The sequence below is a fragment of the Barbus barbus genome (genome assembly GCF_936440315.1).
Source record: "Barbus barbus genome assembly, chromosome: 11".
Classification (NCBI taxonomy): domain Eukaryota; kingdom Metazoa; phylum Chordata; class Actinopteri; order Cypriniformes; family Cyprinidae; genus Barbus; species Barbus barbus.
This window is the reverse complement of record NC_136739.1, coordinates 7,695,919-7,719,947: the sequence shown is the minus strand read 5'-3', so window position 1 is coordinate 7,719,947 and position 24,029 is coordinate 7,695,919. Positions and strand designations below refer to the sequence as shown.

The window sequence follows — 24,029 nt, the reverse complement described above, 5'->3', positions numbered from 1 at the left end:
GTGTGCTCAGCCCGCTTCTCTTCACGCTGCTGACCCACGACTGCACTGCCAAGTCCAGCTCCAACCACATCATCAAGTTTGCTGATGACACAACTGTGGTAGGCCTCATCAGCAACAACGATGAAACTCTCTACAGAGAGGAAGTGGCACAGCTGGCAAAATGGTGTGGTGCTAACAACCTGTCCCTCAATGTGAGTAAGACAAAAGAGGTTGTGATGGACTTCAGGAGAAACTCTGTTGACTACCCCCCACTGACCATCGACGGCTCAACTGTGGAGAGAGTCGGCAGCACTAAATTCCTGGGGGAGCACATCTCAGAGGATCTCACCTGGACCACCAACATCACGTCACTCAACAAGAAGGGACAACAGCGCCTTCACTTTCTCCACCGGCTGAAAAGGGCAAGTCTCCCGCCACCCATCCTCACCACTTTCTACAGGGGCATCACTGAGAGAGTGCTGACCACCTGCATCACTGTCTGGTATGGGAACTGCAGTGCTGCTGACCGCAAGACCCTACAACAGACAGTGAACACTGCCGCAAAGATCATCGTTGCCCCTCTCCCCTCCATCCTGGACATTTTCCTTGCACGATGCTCCAGCAAGGCCTCCAGCATCGTGAAAGACCCCACCCACCCCTCCCACAACCTTTTCCAGCTCCTATCATCAGGTAGAAGGTACCGGAGTATCAAAGCTCGCTCTGTCAGATTGCTCAACAGCTTTTTTCCCCAGGCTGTGAGAGCTCTTAACTCCAATCTCCCTGTCCCCCTCTGACCCCCTACTCACCCAACTCATTAATACAGTTGACAACTTTTCCTAAGTGCAATTCTGAGTGTGCTACACACAGGTGAGTGGGCTATACAAACCACCTGTAGTAACGCACTGATCCCACTATATGCACACTAGACACTTTCTATAAACACTCCCTGCTACAAAGACTCAATAAAAAATGTTTACTTGAGCATTGCACTACAAAATAATGTTTACTTGAGCATTGCACTACAAATCTTTTTGCACTATGCACTGCTTCCCACAAAATCTCTCTTTAATCTGCACAACAATTTAATGTACGAAATATATATAAAATTTTTTTTTATTTCTATCTTTTTGCACAATTTCATTTACAGTATATATGTAAAGTTCTTGTACAGTCTCAGTTTGTGTATGTCTAGTCAACTAGGTATAGTAGTTATAGTATTTATAGTATATGTATAGTCAGATGCTCTTTTTTTCTCTTATACTTGCATTGTTGTATGTTTATCTTATGTTTAACTAGTATGTAGCACCGTGGTCCTGCGAGACACGACATTTCGTTCCACTATATGTCCACACATGTAGCAGAATGACAATAAAGCTCAAGTAAAATGGCTGTTGCCAGCAATCTCTCGGAACGTAAACATTTTACAAACATTTGACGATAATGTGCTTTTAAAAAGGTATCACCTTTGGTTTTGGAGGTTATCCCAACTCCAAATGTTCCTTTTGATTTTACACTTGTTTTCATTAACCAATTGAGCAAGAAGTAACAGTTGTACTTGCATCCAGTTTGGTTCTCTTTTTTGTTTGCATGTCTTACTATCGGCCATGATTATTCTACTCTGTTAATTAAAAGGCTGTTTATATGCATATTCACAATTTAAATTTATTTTATTTTTTTTACAAGAAGCATACAGGCTGACAATTAGCTGAAAATATACATATTATATTGTTTAATTAGTGACACTTAGCCAGCATTTTAAAATCTTTATTTGAATGTGGAAATTAATATTTAAAAAAAAATCTTTATTTGAATATGGCAACATAAGATTGCGCTCTGCAATATTTCCATGAATAAATCTCTGGCAGAGACCCCTCTCCTATCAGCCAATCACTGTGTGCATAGTTAGTAAGCATGCTGACATCATCCATAGCAACGAGAACAGTCAACCCTGCCCTTACTTTTAGCTTAAGACTTCTCTCTTTTCCTTAATGTACAATGTTAAATGTCTAAAATGTCTTTTCCTTAAGATAAAATGTTTTGTGAATATGGGCCCTGATTTTTATGTGAGGTCTCTCTCATGTACAGTACATGCTCAGTCTGACCTCTGACCCCTCACATCTACATCATCAAACCATCGCAGGGTGTGTTGCATAATCAAAACTGATGTAATTGGCAATCGCTCTCTGCAGGAATGGGGAAATATGAAGAGGGTGTAACTTGGAATGTGACAAAACACACACTTCCAAGAAAACTGAGTGAGTGCAATGCTGTTTCTACTAAAGACCCCCAGAGAGCTTAAACACACACACACACACTTTGACAATAAAGAGTGAGAGAAAGAGACATTTGTTTGTGTGAAGCATGTGTGAGAGTATGTCAGTGTGTGTGCTTTCAGTCTCAAATATCTGTTAATTACCTATTGTTTTCTCCATGAAGTTAGAGTCCATGCGATATGCTCTCAGTCTTAGAAAGTGCGTTTAAAAGTTTTAGTCAGACAGGAATCCAACTAGCTTGAATTTGTGTCACAAACAGATGTGATTGCAGCTCAGCTTTGCCCAGCTGCATGTATGTATGTTTATCGGACTACGACTGTCCTTGGCTTTGTGACATGCAATGTGTATTTAATCCTTCAAATATTACATTTTTCAATGAGTCATACTTGGACAGAGTGATGGAGACGTTAGTGTGGCTACTCAATAACACGCCGTAGCATGATTGTAAATGCAAATGTAAATGCTTTCAGTAAAGGCATATTTTAAGTGCATCTGAGCCTGTTTGTTGTTTGATTTGTTTGGTTGGTGCGAAAGTGATTCACTAAACTGTGAACAGTCATCCTGATAGGTTTGTGGTACGGTTCACAATATGAATGCAATCAATCTTAATTTGTGGAAGTGACCTTCTATAGATTATGTATCATTTGTATTTTTGCATGCACCCTTATAATAATTTAAATGTATTTCTTATAGCTGTTTGTCTCTGAAACTGAATCCTTTAAATGGACTTAATTCAACAGACACAAATGAGAAATGGAAGAATAATTTGTAGCACACACACGTCTCTTACTTTAAACATGAGAAAAGCAATGGGAGGTCATACTGTGGTCCTGCTCATAATAAAGAGCAGCACTGCTGCCACCTGCAGGCAGGAAATCACAGTGCAGCTGATCTACCAACACACACAGAGTTTAATAAAGTGTTCCTAGTCTTATCAATGTCTACCACACCAGTGTTTAAAAAAACAGAACTGAATCTCTAAAACAAGTTGTCACAAAACACAGATGTCACAAAACACTCTAAACATTCATTATTGTTAGAGAAATAACATCACTGTGATTACAGCCTAACCTTGCCACTGTTTACAGTATATGCTTATCATTCCTGTCAGCTCATCATCTCAGTTCATTCATTCATTCAGGACAGATTTATGAGTGTTCATTCATGACTCATGTTGACACAGTAATCAGCTGAACACTGAATCGCTAATCACTCATCTGCAGGAATGTGAGTGTGTTTGAGGGGCGTCTGAGCGAGTATCGGCGTGTGCAACAAATCTACATGATAATCCCCAGCCGCTCTCCTCACTCTCTCTGGAGAAAACATTCTACGATCAGGTAACAACATCTGTGCTTTACATAAGACTTTAGAGCTGAATTCATCGCAAATTTCATCTACACGTATATGAAACACACATCAGACTACTTGTAAGAAACCAAACTCTACAGGACTCTGAACTACACCTGAATATGACATGATGACACAGAGATGGGATGAAATTACACATATTAACAGAGAAAGACCATTTATTAATTTAACTTGAGAAGCCACTGTGAAACATCCGAGGAGATTACTGAACACTGAATGTTTGAGAACATTCTAGATGATTGAAGGACAATCAGAAGAAAATTTGGCAACTTGAGATGCAATAAGATTTAGCAACATTCAAGACGATTTGTGAACACTGGAGATGTTACTAAATGAGAAAAGACCAGACCAGATGAGATGAGATGAGAAAAGAAGAGACCACACAAGATCTGATGAGATGAAAAGAAATATTGGACTGAACGCTGAAGACGATTGTCATTCAGAAGAAGATATGTGACCTTGAGAAAATAAGAGCTTTAATAAGACTTGGTACATATTGAAGAAAATTTGTGAACATTTGAGATTAGACAAAATGAGAAAATACAAGATTTGGAGACAAAGAGACCAGAAGAGAAGACCTCTGAACAGATTTCTGAACATTGGAGCTGATCCGAAACCATTCAAGATGATTCAAGGACTAAATAATTTGCGAAAGGAAGAAATGAGACAGGATGAGAACAGACAAAGAGATTTGAGAACATTTGTGGACACTGATTATTTAGGGTATATGAAGAACATCTGTGCATTTGAGAAGATGTGTGAACATGAAGAGACCAGACCAGATGAGAAAAGACAAAGACTTGAATAAAGAGACCAACAGAGAAGAGAAAGCATCCAGAAGAAAAGTTGTTTGTCAATACTTGACATCATTTAAAATGAAGATTATTCAAGAGCATACATGGTTATTCAAGGATATTGAGAAGAAGACAAGACAAACCGGAGGACATTAGTGAACAATGGAGATGTTTGACAATATTCAAGATGATTGAAGAGGATTTGGGAACATGAAGATACAGAAGGAGAGTATGAGATGCCAAATGATCTTGGTTCATTTGTGAGAGGCTGTGTGGAGCTGTACGTCATTTACTCTGTAAAGCACCATAAATCACAGCGAGCATGTGCAGCAGAAGAGTAACATGATGCTAATCACAACACCTCTGTGAGCTCGAGGATCCAACAGAGGAGCTGATCAGACCAAAGGTTATCACATCGCTGAACTCCCATCTGTTCACACATGCAGCAGCATGTCACTGGCTGCTAGATACAGTTTGCCCCATGGACACACACACCCTTCCTGTGTAGGAAACGCATTTATTTCAACATGAGTCACATGACCCCATTTATAGAGCTGTGTTTTATTCTGTTTCCTGTGACATTCAGTAGAGATAACGCTGCCCTACACATCAAACAGCCTTATCTCAGACTACCACAAATACACACGCAGGAGCAAAAAGATCTATATCAAGGAAAATCTCACGTTTTTGACGTGTGTGCTGAGGTGTGTGTTGTTGCTGTCTCTGTCCCTCGCTGATTCAGTTTACTGGTATTAAATCTGACTTAGTCATGCTATTCAGAAAGACACGGGAATCACACACAATCATTTTCTCTAATGCTTTAAAAACTATTTATACTAGAGGAAACCAAGAACATTTTGGCAAAATGTCAGTGTTTTTCCTCCCATCTTCAATAAATCTGTATATTTACAACATATCTAACCTTGCAATGCTATAAAAAGATAGAATTATCTAACATTTTAAGAGATTTACTGACTTCGACATACAGGGGTTTTCAGATATTTATAATAATATTTTAACTGCTTGACTGATTCCAAGAAATAATCAAATATTATGCCACTGTGCTTTTTAATAAGTATTCTTTTTCATTATGATCGAGTGTTGTTATTGTTAACTAAAACAAATAATTCAGAATATTTTTGTTAACTGAAATAAAGTTTAAATAAAATAACAAAAAAATGACTAAATAAACTGAAATGAAATGTGATATTGGCAGCTAACTGAAATAAAATTATTAAATAGTTTAATTTGAAGTACTAAAAATACTAAAACTAAGACTGTAATAAAATGAGGCTAAAAAGAAATATTTAACAAAATCTGACACCACAAAAGCACATAAAAATACAAAAATTAAATTGAAAACTGATATAAAAACAAAAGCTACAATAAAAAGATACTATAGCTACTATAGTATATAAATAATACATGAATTTAAATTACCCTGACATTTTTTAGTTTTATGCTCTCCCAAAAAATATAAAAATGATTTTTAAATAAAATTTTTGACAAAACTCCTCACTGTCACCTGACCTGAATACAGCGCGCTGATTCACTAAAATGGACTTATCGGCTTCTGTTCAAAAACAACAAGGGCGCTTGTCGGCTTATTACTAAGCCTCTAGTGTGGACTTAACATTCTCATTTAAGTAAGAGTCTCATTTAAGTCTCATTTAAGAACTTACGAATGGCTGGTGCAACCCTACACTATTCACAAACAGCAAGGGCGCTTGTCAACTTCTGCAGTAAAATGTGAACTCGCGATGCCTTGAGAGTGGACAATACCAGTTTTTTGGCAAAATGAGTTTAGGGTTCAGATCGCGCTATATGTGGAGAATAATGCACGGCAATCAGCTCTTTTTTTTAAAGTGGCGTTTGCAAAAGAACTCTTCATATATTAAACAAAAGATGACCCTTTCCCATCCAAGTGCGTAATTGTTGGCATTGGCAGAACAAGCTGACTTTATGCTTTATTTATGTCAACAGACAAAAGTCTTGCTCTGTGACATTATGGCATAAACCCACAACCCTACAACCCCCACCCCCCCAAAAAAAAAAGATTTAAATGAACCCCTATCTGACAGATATAAACATTGCGAGCCTGGTCTTTATCTGGTGGGCGGTGGAGGTTCAGCATTTCAGAGTCCTGACATAATGGGTTTTAGTTTATTTTCCAGAAAGCTGTGGTCAGAACTCCATCTAAATATAAATCAACAAGAATGGAAGAAAAACGTTAAGCAGAAAATTATTTAGGATATATTCACACAGGACATATTTTTCAAGCTCTTCAATGCTGAAATACTTTGATTTTTGCCATGGCATTTTAAAAACACTGTGCTCGTGATATGAGATGCTAAAAAAACAATGAGCCACACACCTGTCTATATAAGACCTTACAGCTCACAGTGCATGTCAGAGCAAATGAGAATCATGAGGTCAAAGGAACTGCCTGAAGAGCTCAGAGACAGAATTGTGGCAAGGCACAGATCTGGCCAAGGTTACAAAAAAATTTCTGCTGCACTTAAGGTTCCTAAGAGCACAGTGGCCTCCATAATCCTTAAATGATGACGATTGGGACCGGCCAAACTGAGCTATCGGGGGAGAAGAGCCTTGGTGAGAGAGGTAAAGAAGAACTCAAAGATCACTGTGGCTGACCTCCAGAGATGCAGTCGGGAGATGGGAGAAAGTTGTAGAAAGTCAACCATCACTGCAGCCCTCCACCAGTCGGGGCTTTATGGCAGAGTGGCCAGACGGAAACCTCTCCTCAGTGCAAGACACAAAAAAACACCTGAAGGACTCCAAGATGGTGAGAAATCAGATTCTCTGGTCTGATGAGACCAAGATAGAAATTTTTGGCCTTAATTCTAAGCGGTATGTGCAGGGACAGGACTACTCGTTGCAATCGAAGGAAAGATGAATGCGGCAAAGCACAGGGATATCCTGGACGAAAACCTTCTCCAGAGTGCTCAGGACCTCAGACTGGGCCGAAGGTTTACCTTCCAACAAGACAATGACCCTAAGCACACAGCTAAAATAACGAAGGAGTGGCTTCACAACAACTCCGTGACTGTTCTTGAATGGCCCAGCCAGAGCCCTGACTTAAACCCAATTGAGCATCTCTGGAGAGGCCTAAAAATGGCTGTCCACCAACATTTACCATCCAACCTGAAAGAACTGGAGAGGATCTGCAAGGAGAATTGGCAAAAATGAAAAAAATGAACTTAAATGATTTTAGCAAATGGCTGCAATATAACAAAGAGTGAAACATTTAAGGGGGTCTGAATACTTTCCGTACCCACTGTATATGCTGCATGTGTACAGAGAACAATAAAAAACACATTAATGTGTGTAAACATCCCAAAGTACCTCAGACAGACTGACAAACTAGATTGACAATACACTGATCACTCACAACATTAAACCACTAACAGGAGAATAACTTTATAATTGCACCAGTCTAGGGCGGTCACGATTAATCGATTCAATTTGAGTACTCGATTTAAAAAAAATCTTTGACTGCAATTTGCCTGTGTCGAGTAGTCTCGCGTAGCCAGACCTTCAAACTGATGGCTGAAGAGCTGGAATCCATGGCAGCTTTCATTGGCCAAGGCACGGCCATGAGGCCGTTTGACCGATATGTCAAACAACCAATCACAGTTCGTTTCGTTCAGCATCACGTTTCGGGGCGTGGAAATGTCGCCACAATAACAGACCGTTGTGTAAAACTCTCAGACGTATTTTAAAGATTCTATGCCGCGAATTAAGTATTTCACATACTTTTGAAAATCCAGCGTTTAGTTTACCCTGATAAGCACTCATTGTCACAGTTGTAAACTTGACGGCTTTCTTCATTCGTGAGGGGTTTGGCGTCACAGCATCTTTATTTCCAGGCGGAATGTTAAAGAACGTGACACACACGTCTCCCAGAAATCCTGTATAATTCAACCAATCCGATGAAAACTTCGAAACTCCTGAAGTGTTTCCACTTTTGTGTGCCATATGCATCAGATGTTTAGCCAACGTTCCGTGGGCGTGACGTCTGAGGCTGAGACTACGTCTCAAGTAACCGGTAAAATACAGGAAATGTCACATTCCAACTGTTTCCAAAGCTGCACAAAATATTAAACCCATTCAAAAATCATAAAAAAGCATAATGATATTGTGAATTCACAAACTCTATGATTCAGTTAAATATATAAGCTTCTGGTTTAAAATATGCGTTTAATTATTTACATGCGTGTACGTCTGTCACACTCTCTCAGGGAACACAGAGCAACGAACGAGGAGACGAGGAAACACGGAGAATTCACAGTTACAGTCTTTAATATCCAACAAGGTTACAAGGAGCACAGGCAGGGAAGACATTCAAGGACCGACAAACACTAACTGAAAGGACTGGGGCTTATAAAGACAGGACAATCAAGGAACAAAGGAGAGACACCTGGAATCAAATAAACAATTAACATGAGGGAGAAACTGGGTCACAGAACACATGGGGAGCAAAAACACAACAAAAACAGGTCCATAATCCTGACAGATCACAGTATACGTGTCAGAGCGGCTCCACACAAACTGTTATTATTTACATGTGGAGTATCTGAAGATTTATAAACCTACACAAACACAGGAGAATACATAAGTATCTTTCTCAATATGCTAACTGTTCATCGCGATTTCAAAATAAAAGCTAAAACCCTCACTCTGAGTTAAACGTTACACGTTTTGATGTCCACATTCAAGAAATTACAGTGGCTGTGGCATTTCTGTTGTAATGAAATGGCCAAATATTAAAGATTAAGTGGACATTTTATTAGATTAAGTGGACAAGGATTACATGGCGCAGTAAAGTGTAAAAACAAACAAGCCGTTGGCGCCCTCTGCATTTGTTATAATGCATAATGAAGGCCTACGTTAGTTCTATTGTTTATAATACATTATGTATTTTAACAGTTTTTCAATAAACCATATGATTACTTGTTTTCAATACTTTATTTGAATTAATTATTATTGCCTCATTGCTATTATACAGGTCCTTCTCAAAAAATTAGCATATTGTGATAAAGTTCATTATTTTCTGTAATGTACTGATAAACATTAGACTTTCATATATTTTAGATTCATTACAACACAACTGAAGTAGTTCAAGCCTTTTATTGTTTTAATATTGATGATTTTGGCATACAGCTCATGAAAAAAATCTCAAAAAATTAGCATATTTCATCCGACCAATAAAAGAAAAGTGTTTTTAATACAAAAAAAGTCAACCTTCAAATAATTATGTTCAGTTATGCACTCAATACTTGGTCGGGAATCCTTTTGCAGAAATGACTGCTTCAATGCGGCGTGGCATGGAGGCAATCAGCCTGTGGCACTGCTGAGGTGTTATGGAGGCCCAGGATGCTTCGATAGCGGCCTTAAGCTCATCCAGAGTGTTGGGTCTTGCGTCTCTCAACTTTCTCTTCACAATATCCCACAGATTCTCTATGGGGTTCAGGTCAGGAGAGTTGGCAGGCCTATTGAGCACAGTAATACCATGGTCAGTAAACCATTTACCAGTGGTTTTGGCACTGTGAGCAGGTGCCAGGTCGTGCTGAAAAATGAAATCTTCATCTCCATAAAGCTTTTCAGCAGATGGAAGCATGAAGTGCTCCAAAATCTCCTGATAGCTAGCTGCATTGACCCTGCCCTTGATAAAACACAGTGGACCAACACCAGCATCACTGACTGTGGGTACTTGACACTGGACTTCAGGCATTTTGGCATTTTCCTCTCCCCAGTCTTCCTCCAGACTCTGGCACCTTGATTTCCGAATGACATGCAAAATTTGCTTTCATCCGAAAAAAGTACTTTGGACCACTGCGCAACAGTCCAGTGCTGCTTCTCTGTAGCCCAGGTCAGGCGCTTCTGCCGCTGTTTCTGGTTCAAAAGTGGCTTGACCTGGGGAATGCTGCACCTGTAGCCCATTTCCTGCACACGCCTGTACACGGTGGCTCTGGATGTTTCTACTCTAGACTCAGTCCACTGCTTCCGTAGGTCCCCCAAGGTCTGGAATCGGTCCTTCTCCACAATCTTCCTCAGGGTCCGGTCACCTCTTCTCGTTGTGCTGCGTTTTCTGCCACACTTTTTCCTTCCCACAGACTTCCCACTGAGGTGCCTTGATACAGCACTCTGGGAACAGCCTATTCGTTCAGAAATTTCTTTCTGTGTCTTACCCTCTTGCTTGAGGGTGTCAATGATGGCCTTCTGGACAGCAGTCAGGTCGGCAGTCTTACCCATGATTGCGGTTTTGAGTAATGAACCAGGCTGGGAGTTTTTAAAAGCCTCAGGAGTCTTTTGCAGGTGTTTAGAGTTAATTAGTTGATTCAGATGATTAGGTTAATAGCTCGTTTAGAGAACCTTTTCATGATATGCTAATTTTTTGAGATAGGAATTTTGGGTTTTCATGAGCTGTATGCCAAAATCATCAATATTAAAACAATAAAAGGCTTGAACTACTTCAGTTGTGTTGTAATGAATCTAAAATATATGAAAGTCTAATGTTTATCAGTACATTACAGAAAATAATGAACTTTATCACAATATGCAAATTTTTTGAGAAGGACCTGTATATGTATTTTAAAAGCTATTTTTCACTTAGATCTATTTTAATTACTACAAAATAATTTATTTTAATTATTCGATTACTCGATTAATTGACCGATTATTCGATTACCAAAATAATCGTTAGTGATAGCTCTAGAACAGTCAGATCTTGAATTTCATATGTTGGAAGCAGGACAAATGGGCATGTGAAAAGATCTGAGTGACTTTGACAAGAGCCAAATAGTGATTGCTAGATGACTGGATCAGAGCTTCTCCAAAACAACAAGTCCTGTTGGGTGTTTCCAGTATGGAGTGGTTAGCAGTACCAAAAGTGGTGCAAGATAGGACAACCGGTGAACTGGTGTCAGGGTCATGTGGGGAGTGAAGGCCAAGCCGCCTGGTCAGAATCACACCAAAGAGCTACTGTAGCTCAAATTGCTGAAAAAGTTAATGCTGGCTGTAGTGAGTGGGGCGGGGCCGAGAGCCGTGGGAACGGAGCGAGGCTGGTGGAGTTAATGATAATGAGGGACACCTGCACCAATCACCGGTCTCGAGTCCCACGGAGGAGCTCCGGAAGGATAAAAGGAGGAGTGACGACAGTGGAAGACGAGAGAGGACCAGGCCTGGACTTTATTTTGTGTTTTGTGTGCGGCAGTTGTCCGTGAGGGGCTGCCTCTTTACTTTTGTGTTTGTTTATTTTGTTATTGAAGTCTTTAAATGTTTGCCGGTTCCCACCTCCTTCTTCCCGTTCTACGAACTTTGTTACATTGGTGCCGAAACCCGGGAGGAAGGAGGGACACGCTGTCAGAGAGCCCTCGCTGCAGAGGGGGATCGCGGTGCTGAGGAGATGGCTGCCCGAGGCGGCGGTGGTGCTGGAGCGATGGAAGAACAGGTGGGACGGAAGGCTCGCTGCCGTGCTCCTGGGTGGAGGAGGGGCGGCTACCGTCCGAGAGGGAGCGGAGGAGTCAGCGCCATTCGCCAAGAGGCCGTAGCCTGCTGCCATCCACCATGTTGGGGAGGAGCAGGGAATGGGGGACTCGCTCATTATCATTAACTCCACCGGCCTCGCTCCGTTCCCACGGCTCTCGGCCCCGCCCCCACTCACTTCACTGGCCATGAAAGAAAGGTGTCATGACACAGTGCATCCCAAATGTCATGAATCATGAGTGAAAATCACAAACTTGGTTCCAAATTTGGACCTGTGATTGAACAGGCAGTTTACATTGATAGGTCGGCGGCAAACAGAGTCAATAATGAAATTGCTTGAACTCTGAGTGTAAAAGCACTCGATCGTCCCATAGCGTGGGATAATGCTGTAGCTGAAGAGGAGCCTAAAAAAAGACAAAGACAACAAGCGGCTGTGAAAGCTTGGAGTTTGTGTGATTAAAGTCTATATTCAGGCATTGTTTGACTTCTCGAATGAGGGAAGAGCCTTTCACAAAGGATGGAGTTTCTTCTGACTGTACAGTAGGGCTGCAGTCAGAGAAAACCAAGTAAATATGACCTTTGGTCACGGCTGGAGTCCATAAGCCCCTGTATTGTTAGATACACACACTTTCAGCACCAAATCAAACACACAAAGAGAGAGGAAGAGTGTGAGGTACACTTACTTTTGTTTTACATTCATTCATACAATGAAAGAGTTGCTGTGACTCTATACAGAAAATAAATAGATATCTGTGTTACTATCCACTAGTAGTTTAATAACCCACTAGTAGTTTCTTTACTGGTATTACCTTTAATAACGGTCATAAACTATGAAATGGTTATGGGGAGGGTGTCTGAGGACTTTTCCAAACTTGATCATCAAAAAAATCTATTTTACATAAGGAAGGACATCACATTTACACACAAATGTTAAAAAGTTTGGGGTCCATTGGATTTTTTTAAAGTAACTAATATTTTTATAAATTGAACAGTACATTTTTACCTTGAGGGGACATGTATTTGGTTTCCATGCAGATTATAAATCATACAGAATGAAGGATTCTAAAAATCTAAGTTTTGTGTGTGGGGTAGGTTTAGGGGAAGTATTCGGGTAAGCTGTATAGAAAATACAGCTTGTATAGTATAAAAACCATTATGCCTATAGGATAAAAACATGTCCACATAAAAACATGGAAACCAGTGTGTGTGTGAGAGGAAATGACTAGCACAGGTCTTTGTTTCGTCCTGTCATTGGAGGTGCTGGAGGCGTCTGAGGAGCTCAATCAGTTGACTGTCTGACTCAGGTCTTGTGTGGGCCGGATGTGGAAGTGTCTATCATTGTCTTTCAGTATGTGTGATAACTGAAACACTGACACTATATAATTTCTTAATAAAAGCATCTGTTGTCACTGTACAATGTTTCAGCCCTTCCTAATGTAATCATATTACAATGGACTATTACATATAATGAATATTGCAAAATATTATGTTTCAGTTGATTTTTTTTTTTTTAACTTTGGAAGCTTTACAGAAATTGCATTTGTTGAAAATGCCAATTTATTTTGTGTTTAAACGTATAGTTCACCCAAAAATGTACTCACCCAAATGTCTTTCATTCATCTCTGGAAAACAAATGGAGATATTTTTCATATTCTTTCCTCATTTTTGTGTTAAGCAATTAGAACGTTTGAGCTTCTGCTTATATTCCATTTTCTATACTGTACGTATGTTTGTTAAACAAGGTTTATATGTGAATAAAAGCCTAAATGAAATCTGTAAATCATATAAAGTGATCACGTGTCTTCAGAAGACTTTAAATAAAACAGCCTGATTCATATAGATAATTTTTACAATGTCTTTTTGAACTTGAAGTTTGCAAATATTGGTTTTGCAGAAATAACATAAATAGTATATAATTATACTTGTGCAGCTTTAAGTATAACGTAAGTTTCCTTAAAGAAAACTTACATCTGCAGTATAAAAACTATTAAACTAGTAGAGTACACCTCAAAGGTGTACTTTTATAAATGAAAAGTTAGGCTATAAGTATATAACTAGTAACATAATAGTATATTTATCAGTTTACTTGTATAGTTAAAAGTATATTTGCAATAAAAAAGAAATACCTAGATGTAAACTAGTTCTGTACTCAAAGTCTGTTGCACTTAAAGTATACTTGAAAGTATATTTTTATAAACTAAAATGTGTAACAATTTAGTCCCAACAAGTCCTGAAATGTATACTTACAAGTACACTACTACTACTACACTGCCTACATTTACTACATACTTGGAAAACAAATGTAATTTATACCTTAAATGTACTTCTTTTTTTGTAAGGATAATGTAACTGTTGCAACAGCAGACTGGTAAAACCCTGTGTGTTCTGCCTCCTGGAAGTTTTGTAAAGCCAGCTAATGAGATTAGAGCTTGTGATTTCACACAGACGTTGAGTGAATGAACTGAGGACGTGCTGTCTGAGGCTGAAACTAGTGCCGAGGATAACGTGTGAGGATCCTGACTGACTGTGTGGGAAAGATATCAACAGGGTGTGTGTGTGTGTGTGTGTGTGTGAGTGAGAATGGAGAGGAAGTATAGGGAAAAAATAACCCTGGCTTAAGACTGTATCTGTGAGACAAGTCTAAACTAAACCCTTCTCAGACTGAGAAACTCATGTGCAACCTATTTCAAATACTTCTGAGTGAAATCCACATCCATTATTTGAGTGTGTGCCAAACCACCAGACAACAAGACACTGTGTGTGTGTGTGTGTGTGTGTTTGCTAGAAGAGTGAAGTGTGTTAATGCTGAATATATGTACACAATCATGGACAACCATATTCCTACATAATGCACTTCACCTGAACAACAAGGTGTTTTGAAGAATGCTGGAAATCAAACAGTTGACGGCAGCCATTGACTTCACAAACAAAATACAATGGAAGACAATGGTTACCATCAGCTGTTTGGTTCCCATGCAGCATTCTTCAAAATATCTAAGAAAAAAACTCATACAGGTTTGGAACAACTTGAGGGTAAGCAAATGATGACAATTTTCATTTTTGAGTGAATTTTCCTATTAATGCATCTAAAAATCAATAAATAAACACTACATTTACAATCTTTACACTTTAAATGTCATCTGATAACTTCTGTTTCTCCTTAATGCTGGTGCTCCAGGACAGATATTACATTCCAAAAGCAATGCTGGATCATATTCCCAACCACCATATTTTCAATGATACACTAGTCAAACTCATTTGAATGTTTAGATTGTGTGTGTGTGTCTCTGTGTGTGTGTGTGTGTGTGTGTGTGTGTTTGTTTGTCCTGGAGAAGAGCCCAGAGCTCAAATCACTGTCCAGACTGTCTTGCTCAAATACACTGTTATGGAAACCTTGCAAACCAATAACAGATCCATTAGAGATGAGCGAGAGATATAAAGAGAGAGTTTCTATCTGTTTTGTTTTACCTCCTTGAAAAATAGTTCTTGTCATAGATCTCATTATGGCTGTTAACAACATATAGGCCTAACCTAGTCAGCCATACAGGTTTCATACAAAGTAGTCCTGTGGCATTCCAGGAATACCATGGTAGGCATACAATGATGAAAACCATGCAACTTACCATGGTACATTTTGGTACTTTCTTACAGGTCAATTCCCCTCAACATCAAACAGACTTTCTCTGTGTGTGTGTGTGTGTGTTTCCCTGCAGGTTGTGAAGCAGAGGCTGGACATCATCAGAGCAGCGCTCCTGAGTGCCTGTGGGCAGCTGTAATGTGATCTGTATGAGTGTGTTTATGAGGAAGGAAGTCCTGTGGAGGAGGTCACTCTGAACAATGCGGCTCTAACGCTGGCAGAGAGAAATCAGTGGGAACCAGGATGACCAGTCCTTCATCTCCATCTCTTGCCCAATTCGCTCCCACAATTACCAACAGCACCACGCAGACAATAAAGTCATAACACATCGCTCTTCAGATGTCATAAACACATGCCGTTTGGACCAACAGCCAGAGTTAAATGTCAGACAGTTGTACAACAATTCAGTTTATATGAACACTGTATAGAGAAATACTGCCTCGCAGCTAACAGACAACATTCAAAGAACTTTGGCTAACATTCTAGTAAGAACATTGGCAAATAACGGTTTCATAACTTTATGGGAACGTTAGCAAAACATTATTTGAACATATTTCTGTTACTAGCGACCAGACATATTACCCAGCTAACTTCATCACTGAACACAGGCCGATTGACTTCCACAGGTTTCTGCGTGTTTTTGTGTTGATGACGTCATAAGCCAGGTGTGTGTTGGAGGAGTGATAAGTGTTGATTTATTATTGGTTGGAGGGTGAAGCCAAACTTGGATGATTTTCATGCCAGTTTATGATGACAGCATATTTGATGTGCCAACACAAAACTCATGATGCACAGAGTTCATTTCAGGCTGCTATTTTTTTTTTTTTTTATCAGATCTGCTTATTAAATGAGGCTTATATTTCAGACTGTATAAACTGGTGGTGAATGTTGGTGGTAAACATAACACTTCAAGTAACTGTTTGCTTTTGTTTTTCAGAGCCACTAAGTGCCTATTAATGCCCACCTGAACAAAGTCCATGATTAGTGGAAACCACACAAAATCTAGCCAGATGACTATCACACACAGGAGGTCTGTAATACAGCATGTGCACATTAGCCCTTGAAATACAGCAGGTGTTTTACTGACCAATGCTAGTTGTGTTTAAATTTACCATCACTAGTCTTACAGAGTACAACAGTCAGGTTCCAGAAGTAAAATCCCATTCATTTTTAATGATTACAAGATAGACCTACTTTGAGCTACAAGGTTGTTAATCGATTATATGCTTTTGTTGAAACTATTGGTCTGCATTATTTAGGCTTGTTTTATAGACAGTTGTGTATCACAATGGAATTTCATGGTGAAAAAATTACATTACCAATGATTCAGCAAAGAAATCGCCACCAATCGCTGCATACAAATCACAGCAAAAGAGTTCCCCAGCACCCACCCACTCAAATTAAAACACTGCAAATTACACACACACACGTATGTATGTGTGTATGCATTTATTTATAATGAACTTATTTATTTATTTTTAGATTTTATTTTTCTCCATAGCTTTTAATTCGATTATGTCTTTGCAATACTAAAGGTTGGGTAAGTGATTTCTGGGAACCAATGTTGATATTTGAAGTCACCAAAACAAACACGCCCCTACCGAAAAAGGGTCTCGCCCATATTTTGATAGCTCTGCCCCACACATACGTACGGCAACGTATTAGTTCTGTGAAACAAAGCAAAACCACTGTTACTCACCTATCAAGAAGAAACAAAGCAACATCGGCGTCCAATCGCAGGCCTTCCCGCTCATTGAGTTCTCTCCAGCGCTGGAAAGCTGATCCGATATTTACTCCTTGCCTTATCGTAACACCGTGTCTACACCAGACACGAGTGGCGCAACAAAATACTATAGAACTCATTATAATCAGTGATGCGGTCTACACTGGATGCCATGCCGCGACACGACAAATCCCTGACAGTAAACTGCTACCGCGTTCTATTTATGACATATTGGCACAAATTTCAAATGATTTTCAACGGTCACTTCGTCGTGTCCAGTGTAGCCAGACCGTAGCCACAGTGTAAGCCTTCTTTTGTTCCGCAGACATTTTCCTCTTTTGTTTTTTATCCGCCATCTCTATCTTTCTGTCGTCACTCGGCTTGGCTAATGTCCGTCATGTGCACTGAGCACTCTCTCCTTTGCATCATGAGTAGACACACCCCTTACTGCTGATTGGCTACAAGTTTGTTTTGGTGCTGGGCCTGACTCCTTTTACATTTACATTTATTCATTTAGCTGACACTTTTATCCAAAGCGACTTACAGTTGCTATATATGTCAGAGGTCGCACGCCTCTGGAGCAACTAGGGGGTTAAGTGTCTTGCTCAGGGACACATTGGTGTCTCACAGTGGATTCGAACCCGGGTCTCTCACACCAAAATCATGTGTCTTATCCACTGCGCCATCACCAGTGGATAAGACACATGGTGTCTTATGTGTCTTATCCATGTGTCTTTTCGAATGAACTTCAAAAACTTTTCTAAAGCATTTTTGAAAAAATTTCCCTCATTAAAGCCAAGAAAAAAATTTGGAAAATTAATGGGAAAAATACTTCTGGATGGGCACTAGCTGCGTCTCCATTACAGATTTGCACAAAACTTTAGCGATATTTTATAAATGTAGATAAAAACGTTTTGCATTTCCATTGATGTTATGCGACTAAATCGTAATTTTTTCCTTTTCCGATGGATTTTTGATTAGGCCTACGTATATCGCAGCCACTGCGCTAGGCCACTAGCCATTATATTTAATTGAAGGAGGCGTATGCGTGTGTCTTTGCAGAAGCAGCATGGAGAGCCGCTTCTGAAACATGCCGTGGCGCGGCTGGTATAAACACAAGCATTGATTAGATCAGCTCCGACAGCCGTGTCGGAGCCGTAACTTGCCGCAGATGTGTGCAGTGTAAATTGTCTAAGCATTAATGGCAAGGAAAGTCCCTTATACTTGAGAGTGGCCACGTATGAAGTGTCTCTTGGAGGTTATAGTACATTGAAGAATGATCATATGACTTTTTCGTAAGCCATGTGACCTGAAAATGCGGGGGAAAAAAACTAAAATGTTTCCATTGCAGTTTTGCAAAATATTCATTTTTCGAATTGGCTGAAAACCACCTCATGCGAGTATAAAAACTTTTTGACACGTTTCCATTAGGTATATTTTCAATTCGCAATTTGTGCAATTTGAAGGGTAATGGAAACACAGCTATATACTGTTGCAAGCTATTGATAAACGCAAAACTAACAAACTCATGAAGTATTGAACTTTGGCTTTCTTGCATTCTTAGTGCTATGGAAATAAACGATACCTCAAGACACATTTTCTTTGAATCGTTACTTTTCTAAGCAAATAATACTTGTTGTTTATCTGCTGGTTGATAAAGGGTAAAATGGGCATAGACTGACATTTTAAAAGGAACCTGAGCCATATGTAAAGACTTAAAGGCTCAAGTCAAAAGCAATCACCCACAATAACCTAGAACTGAGATTTGCACAAGCAAACACCACTCACATTTTCTTCAGAACATGTAAAAGTCCTCTTTTTGTTTCATGTATGACACACAAAACTAATTATATCTACTTGAAGACATCTGAGAGGAGGATTTCACAATCTTGTTTTTGAAATTCATTCCACAGTCCAGAGTGGGTTCATAGATGAACACCTGATTCAAGATGAAATGCAAATTGCATGTGACCATACTTACAGTTTACACGCCTTAACACATATCTGTGGGTCTCCCTCGACCCCAACTCACAATACATTTGTGTTGAGAGGCCTGTCACAGCACAAACCATACAAACGTGACACAATCTATCCATTATTCTACAAACACAGAGTCACATTTCATTATATTTACAAGTATAATGCAGGAATGCAAGTGTGTGTGAGAGCTCGCTGAAGTTACACACACATTCTTGGCCTACCATATGCTTCATTGAGAGTTCATTCTGACAGTTCTGATCCTCAGATTCAGACCTCACAGCCAGAGCATTCTGGACTTGAACTCTCAGGCTGTGTTCAGAATGGAAGCATACTTCTAACTGTGCAGTGTACACTGTATACTGCCATGTATTTTAAAGAGTATGTGAATCAGAAAGTTATTATTATTGAACAATAATAACCTTTCAAATACGATAAAATTAATGAAAATTGTATATTTCTTCTGGTTCTTTCATCTCTATGGAAATGGAAGGTCAAGTTGAGACCAATGCATTGTGGGATACAATATTTCAAACACACTTTCATGGCATTTCGTAACTATTTTACATTTTGGCTAAAATAGTAATTCATATGTACAAGACTGTACAAATTAATGTTTAAATACGACCTGCTTACATCCCACTGATGGTTAGATTTAGATAGTGGACATTCATGCTTAGAAAAACCATTCCTTTCTGTACAAATTAATACGAAATGGCCACTTCATTAAATAATTACGTTTTCTTACAAGATGGTTGATATTTCACTCACTGTGCTCTACTGTATACATCACATTTTGGCTAATTGTATTCCATGTTTACAGAAACTGTACATTCTGTGCACAGTATGCATACTGCATAAACAGTAGGTATATGCTAGTATGCTATTTGGCTCACAGACTTAAATAGCTTGTGGTTTTATACAACAAAACCTGAGTATCAATGACTCATTCACACAAGTCTGGACTCAAATCACTTCCTTTTGAAAATGTCTGTATAGGGTTGAGAGGGAACACCTGAAATGTGCAAGAATACTGAGTAATTAAGTAGTCATTTAGCAGATGCTTTTATCCAAAGCGACTTACAGCACAGGGTCAGTCCCGTGAGGTTAAGAGTCTTAATCAAGGGCATACAGGTGACAGTTCATGGCTCAACCCTTGTGGGATTTAAAGCAAACGCCTTTAATTAAAAATCACCACTAAATCACACTGTTTGGATTGTGAGGGAGAGATGTTCACTCAAACAGTCTTCCAGAAATACACTGCCTCTAGTACAGAAATAATAAATCCCACCAAGGCGTGACCATGTGTGCTTCTGACTCGTTTTCCCTGTCAAGTTGGATGAAGTCCATTTCTGTTAGGGCCACTATCATTAAAGAGGACAGACAATTAGCATACAGTTTGGATTGGCGTTATGGTTCTGTTCTGGGCAAGAACTCCCTGTTCATCCATGGATGAGAGCAGCAATAACTCTCCGGGGTAATAGAACAGAACCAACATAAATGTATTGCACATAATTAATGTTTAATAATTTAAATTAGCCTGATTCAAAGGAGAATCAGAAGGCCGAATCCTAACTGAATGAGAGGAGAAGCTGGGGATGTAGGAGTGTTGTTAGCTATTGAGCAATGCAAAAGCTGGTGATAATACTGAAGGACCTTTTATATGGGTGCTGTGATAGATGTCACATCTCTATAGGTAGACGTGGATCAGCTGAGAGTCAACTAATGCAAGCTTGACCTGCCAGAACTGCTGCTATACACTTGATTTCAGTATCCAAAAAAACGTGCAAGGAAAGTTAGATTCATCATTCAGGTCAGGACAACATCACACACACAGACACAACAAAGCACATATTACTTCTTCCTACAAAAAAAAACTTGTGTAGTCTATTAACTGTCCATTAATTAATAAGAAAAAATAAAATGTAGCCTATAAAATTGGGCCAAACAATCAACTTGAAGCCTGATTTTATTCTAAAACTTATTTATCTGCATTAGCTCTGAGGGATGTGACACGACAATGACAAAATCAAAAAGTTACAATAGCACACAAATGAATTATTCTTTACCTGGTTTTTATTCAAAGTTCCATTTTGTTTACTCTTGCCAGAAGTTCGAACCCGCAACCGCTACACCACAGCACAAACGGGCATACAATTACTCACCACTAAAACCGACGTCCTGACCGCCTCCGACACGCTCTGCCGCAGCTCCGCCGCCGTGCCCGGTTTACTGAGCCCCCGGGTGAATTTACGCGTCTCCGCATGGCTCGGGACTGACATATCGAGCTACAAACGTTCATTAATTTCCTGTAGACGTGTAAATAAATAAATAAATTAAAAACATTCAGTCTGTTTTCTCCGCTGTCCCGACTACCTTTTGCGAGCGCCTGTGATATAAAAAAATCTTCCTAAAAACCCTCCGCTTGTTCCGCCGTTATCGCGACGGATGTTTAGTCCATTGTTCCAGTGCTTTAAAGTCTCCAGAAAGTGTTGGCGGTCTAAATGAAACACTTTCCCGTGCTGTCATGGTCTCATGTCCGTGTGTTTGTGGGAGGTTTAACACACGCCGCTGAAGTCATGCGTAATCCCGTCCCGTCTCGACTCCCTCCCCTGTCCGGTTAGAGACTTTACAAACTCTACTACGACCAAGTCTCGCTGCTTAATATTCATGAGCAAAGCCGATATCCACGAGAAGGTTGCAAGAAACGTATTCATTATTCATGAACCGGCGCGTATAATTCTATTCATATTAATGAGCTAAGATTTCGCCATAGTAGGAATCGTTAATTCGCGACTGGTATTTAATTAAATACATAGGCTACTACAGAGTAGCTACAGGGTTTATGTAATTTCACAAGTCAAATGACTTTCAGAAATGTAAAGTGTTAATTTTCTCTTATCAAACGAGCATCAGTCTTTGGTGTGTTCTGAGGGGCCAGCAGTAATATAAAGGGGTAAATCTCAGCGGGAGGGCCATACCTGTGTGTGAAATCTCATTAGAGCTCCGCTTTACGCTACAAGAGAATGTAAGGAAATCCTCTCTAGTAACAGCACCAGATGGCAAGACGCACTGAAGTGTAGGCTATTTCTAACTACTCTCAAACTACCTAATTTATTCATTTATTTGATCATTTTATAAATATCTTACCAATTGTTTCTGAATTCAAATTCACTAAATAGGCTGTTGAGTGGTTTGCTAATGGTGTTAAAACATTCCACAAATAAAGGAAAATTATATTAATATTTGAATAGGCCTTTATTCATTCTTTTAAATATATATATAAAAGGCTCAGGGATATGAGTGTGACTATTTCCCATCTCTGAAGAGAGTAAAAAGAATGGAAATGTTCTGTTGAGTGGTTTAGTAATGGTGTTTTAAAATAGCTTTCAAATAATGATACAAATATTACATTTAAAAGAATGAATAGGGCAAGTTAGTGTTAATGTTTTTTTTTTTTTTCCTTTTTGTTAATTGTATAATAAATAAAAAGAAAACAAATAGCCAAGATTGAATAAAAAAAGAATAGAGAAGCTAGTTGTTTTTTTAAGAAACAAGCCGTTAGTAAATGAACGTTAGCAAGTGTTTTTTTTTTTTTTAAAGTATAAAATTTAAATAGAGAGGGTCAAATAAAGATGGAAGAGATGTGTTTTAGCCAATTCTTGATTAGTATCATTCTTATTAAGCTATTTTAATATTTTTTTAAATACATTCATTCATTTGTTCCTTCGTTAGTTCATACATTCATTAATTTTCTAAAGTCCAAAAAGTATTTCTGCTACTCTGGCATCAGTAATGATTCCCTCTCACTTCCGTGATAACCAAACAGAATCACCCATATACACTAAAATATCACATATTATTGTATTTTATTGCATATATGTATAAGCCTATATATAATAAAATGCTTTACTCTTGATTTTCCATTGGTTAATAGCCTCACACTGATGACGTAGTATCGCTCTCTGCTGACCAGTGTAATGCAGAAAGACCACAGAAGTCAACCGCTTTCTGGAATGAGGTTTTATTGCTTTAATTTCCAATAAACTCTCTCTCTCTTTGTCTTTTCCCATTCATTTTAGCAGTGTTTGGGCCATATGAAACTAAAACATAATGTTTATCTGTACATTTTAAAGCTTTACTTCTTCTGTGGACTAAACTAACCTGTAATATGCAGTTGTAGTTTATACGGTGCTGCCAATGGGTGAATTTTGAAAATTATATTTCTAAAATGACAGTGAGGGGTGTCAATCTTCTTACAACCTTGAATAACAAAATATCCTTTCTTCCTTATCAAATGTTATATGGTGATTGAAATAAACATAGCGTAAAATACTTTGTGTGTGTTATGCTCTTAATGGCACTTGAACTCTATAAATATAAGGTTCGGTATAAATATGACGAAATGTACTTGTGTATTTTATAACTTGCCTTTAAATCCCAAATTTGCAATGCTTTTTTACATTATTCAGTCCAAAATGGAAACAAACAGAAATACCCATCATGATTTTGGTACATTGGTTTCTGGAACCCAACATGGTTTCAGCTGATAGAAACAAAGTGTAAAACATAGAAACATAGAAATTTGTACTATAAAAACCATGGCACTGAAATGGATCTGCCTCCTTTTAAAGGCAACAAGTGACACTTACGGCTTACACTTACATTTAAATATCATTTACAAAATGAGATTCTGTAAAAGCCCAGTTAAAAATGCAAGAAATGCTTTTTCATGTTTTTTACACTAGAGGACAAAACGCAAACATTAAAAA

The 24,029-nt window shown here is 38.9% G+C and overlaps 1 protein-coding gene across 1 annotated transcript in view; it reads right to left on the bottom strand.

Annotated features, from left to right (window-relative positions):
* Positions 1 to 21,808, bottom strand: part of LOC306877057 (dedicator of cytokinesis protein 9-like) — a 98,014-nt gene extending 76,206 nt beyond the window's left edge. Inside the window, exons 1-2 of the mRNA XM_079428584.1 lie at positions 21,634 to 21,808; positions 21,423 to 21,566 (exon numbers count right to left, since the gene is read on the bottom strand). Of these exons, the coding sequence (XP_079284710.1) occupies positions 21,423 to 21,539 (117 nt within the window). The 5' untranslated portion in view covers positions 21,540 to 21,566; positions 21,634 to 21,808. The remainder of the gene's footprint in view (positions 1 to 21,422; positions 21,567 to 21,633) is intronic.
* Positions 21,809 to 24,029: the final 2,221 nt, after the last annotated feature.